The 10543-nt window shown below is 46.4% G+C and overlaps 1 protein-coding gene across 2 annotated transcripts in view; it reads right to left on the minus strand.

The window, feature by feature from the left end:
• PTPN3 (protein tyrosine phosphatase non-receptor type 3) overlaps positions 1–9334 on the minus strand; it is a 77117-nt gene extending 67783 nt beyond the window's left edge. Inside the window, exons 1-4 of one of the 2 annotated variants that reach the window (XM_047099514.1) lie at positions 9188–9334; positions 3989–4096; positions 3869–3911; positions 1226–1304 (exon numbers count right to left, since the gene is read on the minus strand). In XM_047099514.1, the coding sequence (XP_046955470.1) occupies positions 1226–1304; positions 3869–3911; positions 3989–4096; positions 9188–9325 (368 nt within the window). In that variant the 5' untranslated portion in view covers positions 9326–9334. The remainder of the gene's footprint in view (positions 1–1225; positions 1305–3868; positions 3912–3988; positions 4097–9187) is intronic. The other variant, XM_047099504.1, reaches the window with a different exon arrangement.
• Between the last annotated feature and the right edge of the window lie 1209 nt (positions 9335–10543).

The following is a 10543-nucleotide window of genomic DNA, read 5'->3' on the forward strand; positions in this document are numbered from 1 at the left end:
TGTCCGCCAGCTCATGAACCGATCTGCTACACCCCCCTTAGTCCACCAGCATTAGGAGCCATTATGGGGAAAACTCAGAGCACCATGTGAACTTCCCATGGTTATCCAATGAGCCGTGCCGGGCATCTCTTACTCTGGCGTAAAATTTAATTTAACAGTAAACATAGTCAAATCTCCAATGGCTGCTACGTGGAGGGAAGAGGTGCACAAAGAAAGCAAAACAGAATAACAGACTAATATTTACCCTTTCAACACATTAAAAGTTAAAATGTCATCATGTGGTTACCTTCAAAAGCAAAACAAAACAAAACATAGTACTCAATGCCTGAGTTGATGTCACCTTGTTGGTGTTGGTCTCATGGGAACAATGAACACAGAATAGGAGTCAATATTCCTAATATCCACTTTTATTTTACTTTTTCTGGTAGAGGAAACACTCTGGAAATTTCCCTCCCTATGAAAAATAAACAGATCAATAATAAAAGGGCTCAACGTTGCCATGGGGGAGGGGAAGTAGAGGCAGGGTCACTGTTCAAACAGCAACAACCTTCCTGTGTCCACCCCCTCCATTCCAAACGCTGTTCCCCACCCAGAAACCCCACGTGCCAGTACAAAACAAGAGCCAGGCCCTACGCCAAGCCCTGAGGGGTAAACAATCCTATCTGGGCTCTCTTTCCCTTATCTGGTTCACATTTTGCCTGCGCACCCTGATTCACTCAGGAGAGAAGCTGGTCCAGCTTGCATAGCTTTCTGTCTCTTACCAACTAGGGATGTGGCAGAGAATGCTTAGTTTAAACACCTCGTTATCCTAAAGGGCCTCAGTTCTAGTCTAGCAGAGACACGGGGCTATTTGATCTGGGGATGACCGTTTCACACAATGGTTTTCCAAACCCTGCCTGCGTTAGAGAACGGATGACTTTGCTTTCTTTGGGCACTTCACTCTCAACAGGCAGGAGAGGCTGGGGCAGCGGGGGAGGCGGGAGGAGGTGGAAGGGAGTGTATTGGGAATTGCACCAAGTAAGGACGTAAGTAGGTCCAAGACAGAGAACTAATCAGCTGATGAAAAGTTCAGTATGTACCCCTCTGATTTTTACCTGGATGGGAACCACTGGTGTGGTTCTACCCAAATGAAGTGTATGGCCACAGTGATAAAATAACGCGTACATTCTTAGTGGTTACTCATTTTTATATACTAAAAAGGAAACTTAAAAAAAAAAGTGATTACCTGGTTTGTTCTTGCTGCAGTGTGTTGGGATCAGGTATAAAAAATCTTACTCGAAAATGCAGAGTACAGGGGAAACCTCCTACAACATTTTTCAAAAACAAATTTAAGTTTTCCCTTTAAAAAAGTCAATGCAGGTAAGCTGCTACTCTCCCATTAAGTGATGCATTTTTTTTTTTCACTAGACCACTGCTTTTTTCCATCGATACAAGGACTAATTTCGAACAAGGAGTGCACAGGTTAAGTGACTATTTAGAAATCTCCAAGTCTGCAAAAAGTAGAATAATCTGCAATATGAGCACAGAATGAGGTATTACCTCCTAATACAGGTTTAACTTAGGGCTGTGTTCAAACAATGCACTCCATTATCTAGATCAGGAATTTTAAAAATTCCTGACATCAACAGATTATACAATATTCACAAAGAAATAACCTCACATATATAGCGACTTTATACTTTTCCCAAACATTTTCAGGTATATTCTTGAGTTGAAACACCGCCTTAACTCTGAGTAGGCTCGGCTGGTGTTGATGGCACTGTTTCTGCAGACGGGCCAACAGGCACAGAGACTTGCCTTGGGTCACACAGCTGATGACAGTACCAGAACGGTAGCACTGAGGTTTTTGATTCTGCTATGCCACCTCTCAGTCACGTTTATATTGGACAATTCATGCTTTTTAACGCAAAGTAAATTCCCAAAGTGACGAACATACTAGCAAACATTATTATGCAATTAATTACCATACTCAAATACGGCTTTATGCAACAATACCAAGAATCGATTTGCTTGCAGAGATAAAATTAGCCCATTTCTTTTGCTAGATATGGCAACAGGAGAAGAGGAGATTGTGTTGCTAAGCTCCGTGCTCTCCTTCAGGTCGGCTGCACCCCTCTCCGTTACTCAGTAAATGTTCGCTGGCCCTATCTATGTGCTCGGCACTTTCCTGCTTCAGAAACTCAAGCCTTCTCTACCCTGCTCCTCTTACAGACTTGTCGACCTCCGTTCATCTGGGGTTCTACCTCCCCTGTCTTTAGTTCTGTCAGTCTCTCTCCTGTGTCAAAGACTCAAGCAGTGTGTGTGCACCTACGAATGTACCTTTGCATGTGTGCCCAGGGACCAGCGGGTGACGCTGTAACTTGGTACAGGCTGACCACCTGCACATCAGGGGACAGCTAAGTGTTCCCATGCCTTGGGACATCTTCTCAGCTCCTTCCCACCAGACCTTGTCAATGTGTGTCTCAGGATGCCTTTGTGCACCCAGAGTGTCCTATCACGTGCTCAGAACTATCCTAGAACCCTCACTCTCCTGGTGTCCATATCCCCATGCTTGGCTGTGAGCTCCTTGAGGGCAGGTCCAAATCTGATTTGGACCGGATTCTCAGAGCTTAGCCCAGTGCCTTGCCAAAATCTGAGCTCAGGATACACTTCCCGAATGAATGAGTTAGTGAGGGAATGAACGATGAGGGAATGTATTCATGTCTGTGTGGACTCACTGCTCTGAGACTTCAAATGGGGGCAGGCATGTATCTGCACATCGGCTCTGTGGCTCCCTGTGGGCAGTTCTGAATGCTGAGGGAGGTCAGGACTTGGAGGCCCATGCTCCAGGGGACAGCAGCAGTGGGATCCTGGCCACGGTTCTTTGTCTCTACTCCTTCCCATGTGGGTGCTTGGGCGAGTGGGGGGAGGTGGCATACGTGTGTGCACACTTATGTGTAAAAATCCACCTGCCATTCACCCCTCAGCCATTCACTGGCCACCTCCTGGGGAGGGGGTGCATTGTGAGGAATGCAGAGAAGGTGTGGCAGGGGCCCTGACCTGAAGGAGCTGGCAGTTTCCAAGGAAGATTAAGGCAGGCGACTGGGAGATGAAGGACAATGCTCTGAGGAGCAAAGCAGACAATGACACATGAAGGGAGGGTGGGGGGGGGGGGAGGGGTCATGGCTTCTAGTAGAAGTAGGGATAGAGTCTGAGTGGCTTTGAAGAACAGCAACATTTGGATATAGAGAAGAGGGAAAAGCAATCCCAACAGAGGGAACAGACTGAGGGAAGGTACAGAGGAATGTGTGCAGCCTGGGAGGTCAGCCAGGTTTGTCTGGGGCATAAAGTGCATAAAGGGGAACAGAGAGTGTGATGCTAGAAACCAGGCTGAGGACGGATCCAGGCGGAGGGTGGGGTGGGGCATGGTGTGAAACCCTGTCTAAATGGGAGTTAATGTACAGCACCGGGCTTAGGAGCAGTATGTTATATTTGTTATATTGACTACCTATGTCTCAGACTCCAGTAGGAGGGGTGTGTATGTGTGTGTGTGTGCATGCGTGTGCTTGCATGCACACATGCCTTTCCCACCCTGGCTCTCACACTGGGCTAAGAAAAGCCATCTCCCTTCCCTTGTAAGAAGAAAGTAGGTTCCTGGGCTCTTGGCTGCCTTCTTTCACCTTTCCTGCTCACTGCTGGTGAGGACTGATCTGAAAGCATCTCTGCTCACTCAGAAGTCAAACAGGGAGAAGACAGTTTACTCACATCACCTGGACCACCTGGAAGCCGGGTCCCAGATGTTAACAGGCACACGGATAATTGGAAGAGAGAAACGGGCCGTGATACACGAATACCCAGTGTTCAACCAAAATGAGAAGGTCAGCCTCACCTTTTAACTGCTTCCTGATGGGCTTGCTTGATTCCAGCCATCTCTGTTGGGTAAGAAAACATAAGATATAAAACCAAACCATACAGAAATCCAGCGATGTCTGAAAGGGATGATACTTACAAGAGAGTCTACTGAATCATCCCCATGCTGCAAACCAAAATATTCCTTTTCGGTCACACCCAAGTGGTTGTATGCCATATCCAGAAGAACTTGACCGGTATCTTGTTTCTAAGAAAAAAAAAACACAAAAGGTCTAGTGGGCATATTTTTAAAATGAATGAAAAACCAATGGTTAAATATCTTTATTGTAGGCAAAAAGGAGTTAAAACATTTAGAGATTTTATGCACACTCGTATCTTGTAGTAAGAAATGCTTTAATAAATGTCACGCCAAGAAGTCACATGGTACGCATGGGAAGTAGGGCTCAAAGAAAAACCACACAAATATGATTTAAGACAGTATAGTTAAATTGTCTGAGACTTCTTCCTTCCCCTTAGCAGAGATTCCCAAGTGATGTCTGAATTGGGAAACAAAGATATCAAGATGAGAGTAAACTCTCCATGACCTACCCATGGATTATCCACGGCAAAACGCTAATCCCACATCAGTTTTGTTGACCCCTTGGGAGCCACGGAAGCGTGTACAGGGAAGAAAACTACTAACAGCATGAGGAAGATGGCTAAGAATAAGCAAATGCCATCCTAAACGCCCTCAAAGTGACTTGGCGTGTGTCACCCTGGGGGATCATCTGCCACTCTGCTCTCTGCCATCTGAAGTGAGAAGTCAGTGGGGACATTCAACTGCACTTTGCATCTACGGCAGGACTCAGCCACTGTCACCACTTGGTGTTTATGAAGCAGGCACAGTGCTGAGCATGGGGATCGAGCCACAGTTAGTGTCCCAGAGAGGCCAGGCATAGAAGCAGTGACCGTAACATGGCAAGCCAAATGCTGTCGAGTGCCGTGACACCCTCAGGCACAGAAAACACACAGAGGACGATACGAATGGTTAATTCAACCTGGGGCCAAGTGGAAGCAACTCCTGACCTGGGTCTGGGAGGGTGACAGGGCTGAGTACATTAAAAAAATTTTTTTTATTAACTTTTTTAATGTTTTATTTATTTGGGGGGGGAGGGGCAGAGAGAGGGGGACGGAGGACCTGAAGCGGGCTCTGCGCTGACAGCAGTGAGCCTGATGTGGGGCTTGAACTCATGAACTGTGAGATTATGACCTGAGCCGAAGTTGGACGCTCAACAGACCGAGCCACCCAGGCGTCCTAAAGAGAAGGCATCTTAAACAGTGCGCCTGGCACAAAGGCACGGGGGTGGGAGACAGCACGGTGCCTCTGGGAAATCGCAAATTCTCCTTCAACAGGCAGACTTCTCAGGAATCCTTTGAACCAAACCATTCGACTTAAGGACACTGAGACTCAGAAATAGACTATAAAGAACAAGCAAAAAGACAGCTCCTTTTTTGAGTGCTAGAGAGAAGATCATGCACCTGGAAATTGACCATAGTGACCAGGAAGAGGAGAATTAGGTAGTCATCAGGCCCCCTCCTGCAGCCTCCTCTTTGGTGTGGTCTTATATTGTTTGGCCATAGTGTGGGAACATGAGACACACCCATTTCCTGCACACATTCCCCCCTTCCTGCCTGAGGGCCCTGCACCTGCTGCCTCTTTTACCCGGGACCGCTTCCATCACAAGGGAATCATGACAGTGTGGAAAAGATGGCCCACCCAGTCCACATATTCCAAAATATGAGATACTGTCCCCCTCAATTAGGAGATACTCTCCTGGTGCATCAAAGACCTTGGTTTCCCTTAATTAAAAAAAATTTTTTTTAAATCTTTGTTTTAGAGAGACAGAGCGCGAGCAGGGGAAGAACAGAGAGAGAGGGAGACACAGAATCTGAAGCAGGCTCCAGGCTCTGAGCTGTCAGCACAGAGCCTGACATAGGGCTCCAACTCACAAACCGTGAGATCATGACCTGAGCCGAAGTTGGACGCTTAACCGACTGAGCCACCCAGGCGCCCTGCCTTGTTAAAATTTTTATAGAATTTTATATTACACTTAATAGGTAAGTAACTATCAAACATCCACAATGAGCCAGATATGACACAACATGCACTTTTCATATATGATCTCGAATCTTTATGGCTGTTCACAAAGTCATCACCAGCATCCCCTTTGCCGTGAGCAAACAGAGGTGCTGGGAGGCTCCAGGCCGTCAGCTGATGGACGGTCTGCCTGCCTGAGTATGGTGTGCTGGCTGCCAAAGGCTACATGTCCCCACAATGTTGCATCTCCCCTCTAGAGTGCAAAACTCACCCATTCTGGTATATTTTTCCCAACTTTCCCAGTTCCCAAAAGGAACTGAAACATAATAAAGGGCACATTTATAAAGAACAAGCCTCCCAGCCCAGTCCCCTACTCCATCAGAGGCCATCTTTGCTATGCCAGGTCACTGTCCGTGACCAGCATGCTCCCTGGGATGGGCTAAGAACAAGTGATGTATAGGCCAGCTTCCTGATGATGCCTGCTCCTGCCCATAAGGGGGTCTGGGCTCAAGAGTTGGTGCCAACGCTCCCTACAAGTAGAAGATCTAAAGTGACAGGGATTCTAAGCTGCCACCAGGCCCTCAGACTCAAGTTCAATGTGAGTCAGCTTTGACCGGACTGCTGAAGCTTGAGGAAGCAACAATGGCAGCAGCATGATAAGGACAATGGTGTTCGTGTTCATAAGAACATGTTCTAGGATCATCGCTCTGGGCAGGCGCTTTCCTTATCCCTGTTTACAGGGCTCCTCACTCCCCCTTTAAAAAGTTCTGGCCTGGGATTCTCAGACACTGGCTCTTGCTCTCCTTCTCCCTCCTGGGACAGTCTGTCCCTGTCTCCTGTAGTGCCTATTTCTTGTCTCTCAAACCTTTCAACACTGACCCTTGTTCGTACCTTCTGTGTCCTCACTTCCCAGCTGACCTCACCCCGTTTTGTAGCCCCACATCTGCATCCCAGCCTTAACGCTTCCCTTAACCTTCTCACTTGTATATCTGACACCATCTCTATGTAGACGAGTACCAGGCACCTCAAACTCAACACGTCCTTGACAGAACTGGTTATCTCCACCCCCAAGCCTACCCTTCTTACAGCCTTTCCCATCTCTATCGACCCCAACTCCATCTTGCTAGTTTCCCAGGCCGACAACCCTGAGAGTCACCTTGAGGGCCTCTTTCCCATCCCAAATTCCATCTATTAGCAAATCCCACTGGCTCTGCCTTGAAAATAGTTTCAGACTCGGTTTATTCTTAGCCACCTCCACACTTACCATCCTGTCCAACTCTCCTTCTCCTCCTCTCCCCTGGACTGTTATAATATCCTTTTAGTCCTTGCCTCTCCCCCCTCCCCCCCCAGTCTACTGTTGACAGAGCATCCAGAGTAACACTTGAGTCACATCATGTAAGGTCTCTGCCCAGACCTACCAATGGTTTCTGCCTCCCTCAGAATAAAACCAGCACCCTCAGGATGACCTATAAGGCTCTACGCAGCAGCCTCCCCAACCCAACACCTATCACCTCTGACCTCTCTTGCTACTCTCCCCCTTGTTCATTCTACTCCAGACACACTAGCTTCCATACTGCTCTGCAACTACACTGAGTGGGATCCTGCCTCAGGACCTTTGCACTGCTACTTCTTTTACCTGGAATGTGCATTCCCTCCAGAGAACAACATAGTTCTTTCCTTCATTTCTTTTAGATGAGGTCTTCTCTGGTCACTTCTATAGAATGACAACCCCACAACTGCCCTGCTCTGGCACTACCTTCCTCATCCCACTTTATTTTTCTTCTAAATACATACCATCTGACACAGTATACATTTGTTTATGGTCCATTTCTTCACACTAGACGTAAGCTTTAAAAGGCCACATACTTGGCTGTTTTGTTCACTGCTGTATTCTTTATAACCAGCATGAAGCCTGACACATAGTAGGTGCCCAGTAAACATTTATTGAATAAACACTCACGTTCTTATCAGAAAGAAGATAAACAGCAAAGGAATAGCTCCCAAACCAACAACAAAGGAGCCAGGCATATACTGTCAATTTAGAGCATCTTTAAGAGGCATACGTGACCCTTTTAGAGAAACTGCCGTGCTGTGACTTCCTGCAAACTGCCCTCCCCTCTTGTCTGCTCAGCCATCAAGGTCCATAGTGACCTGGGGTCAGCGGGAGGCAAACTTAGGGGTGGCGTGGAAGACCCAGGGGCCAGTTTTTGTTACCCTTTCAATTTCTGTGGCCTTCTATTACCCCTGGTTGTTCTCTTGTACCCAATCTTCCCTTTCCAACCCCTCTCCTTACACACTGAACTTTCCAGGTTGGGGCAGATGCTGGCAGCCAGTCCAGGACTGGGGTTGACCCCCTTAGGACCAGCCAGAGTATGGGAGAGACAGGCAGAGGTCATGGGCTAAACGGTGACTGGGGGAGGGAGGGACGGCATGACTGCTACAGTTCAAGGACCTCACTGGTGGCCTGATACTGGAGGCCTCGTTTCCAGTCCTGCGTCTGTCATGAGCTTGAGGTGGGAGAAGCCAGCCCTGCCATTTATGAGGCACACATCTTACTACCCTCCAGATTGGACCCATGAACTCATACCATAATAAGCACCTGCTATGTGCCTGGTCCTGGACTGGGCCCAGGGGAGATGACACCATGCCTGTCCCCAGGAGCTCACCATTTAAAGAACATACAATCTAGTAATTATAACGACTATTAACAAAATGTGACATGGGCTCTAATAAAGCAGACAGGGCACCATCATGGGAGAACGAGCTCAGGAAGCTGATGAAGATGGCACAGAACAGGTAACATCGAAGTGTCACTCAGTTCGTGTCACCAAGAAGTGGGGGCAAGGCACTCCAGGTGAACAAGAATGTGAGCAAAGTTTTTAGCGTTATTTCCAGGCCAATCTCAACATACAAGATCTGAGACCTCAAGCTTTCATTTAAAAACAGTTCTGAGGGGCGCCTGGGTGGCTCAGTCGGTTAAGCGGCCGACTTCGGCTCAGGTCATGATCTCGCGGTCCGTGAGTTCGAGCCCCGCGTTGGGCTCTGTGCTGACAGCTCAGAGCCTGGAGCCTGTTTCAGATTCTGTGTCTCCCTCTCTCTGACCCTCCCCTGTTCATGCTCTGTCTCTCTCTGTCTCAAAAATAAATAAACGTTAAAAAAAAATTAAAAAAATAAAAAGTTTTGATATCTTGGTTTATAAAATGAAGAAACATTATGACTTAATAGCATTAATTCAGAAAAGATTAAATTTGGAGACCTTACATTGGCTTTAAAAGTCTGTACCAAGCCATCTAAAAAGCGGACGCTGCAGACGACTTCAGATCGAGTTTTCTCTTTGGGTAATTCTGAGGTGCGTATGTTATTAATTCTTCCACCCAATGCACGTAACCGGGAGGTCATAACTGTCGTTGAATAACCTGTAACAGAAAGTACACTTGTTAGCTCTCTGACATGAAAATTACCTGCTACGTGTGGATGCACCTCACAGTCCACCTATCCCGTGTCTGCTTTGATCCTTATAAAACTGAAGACCTCAGACAAATGAGAACCAGATAACAGAACGTGTTTCCATTCGACTTCTAAGCGGCTCTAAGCAAAATGTATTGCTCTGTTGTAACATGTTAACAGAACTATATGGCTTATTTGTGTGTTTTATCTCCCTGGTCTAAACCTAATTTATATTTCCCAGGCTTTTAATTTTTTATGTTTAACTTTTTGTGTGTATTTGTGAACTCTACTATTTGTTTAAGGAACTAAATGTCATGTAAAAATGATTTAAAATATTAAGATACTTATTGGTCAATTAAACTACATTAAGTAACTTACAGTCATTAAAAGACACCATTTAGGGGCACCTGGGTGGCTCAGTTGGTTGGGTGTCCGACTTTGGCTCAGGTCATGATCTCAGGGCTCGTGAATTCAAGCCCCACGTCGGGCTCTGTGCTGACAGCTCAGAGCCTGGAGCCTGCTTTGGATTCTGTGTCTCCCTCTCTCTCTCTCTCTGCCCCCTCCCCCGCTCATGCTATTTCTCTCCCTCAAAAATAAATAAACATTTTTTTAGAGCTCCTGTAAATCAATAAGAGAAAGAAACAAGCAATCTGGCAGAAAATGGGAACCACGTTCGTTGTCAAAGAAATGCGAATTAAAACCACAAAGTAATGGTACCACATACCCACCAGAATGGCTACAATGAAATCTAACAAAACCAAGTGCTGGCCAGGGTATGTGGCAACTGGAACTTTCAGGCATTGCTGGTAAGAATGAAAATTAGCGCAACTCTTTTGGAAAACGGTTTGGCAGAAGCTACTAGCACTGAACATATGCATATTCTGTGACATAATTCCACTCCTAGGCATATTCCCAACAGAAAAATGTAGATTTACCCACTAAAAGACATGCATGAGAATTTTTATAATAGCCCCAAACTGGAAAAGACTCAAATGCCCATCAACAGAGGGAAATTGTGGTATAGTCATACCATGCTTAACTGTACAGCAAAGGAAATAAGTGAACCACTGTGATGTGAAACACAAGTGAATTCTTCCGTTATGTTGAGCAAAAGCAGCCAGATACAACAGATTACCAACAACATGAATCCATTTGCATAAAGTTCAGAAA

The sequence above is a fragment of the Lynx rufus genome, unplaced genomic scaffold, assembly GCF_022079265.1.
Source record: "Lynx rufus isolate CCGP_SWC_20201006 ecotype Redwood Valley unplaced genomic scaffold, mLynRuf1.p SCAF_10, whole genome shotgun sequence".
NCBI lineage: Eukaryota > Metazoa > Chordata > Mammalia > Carnivora > Felidae > Lynx > Lynx rufus.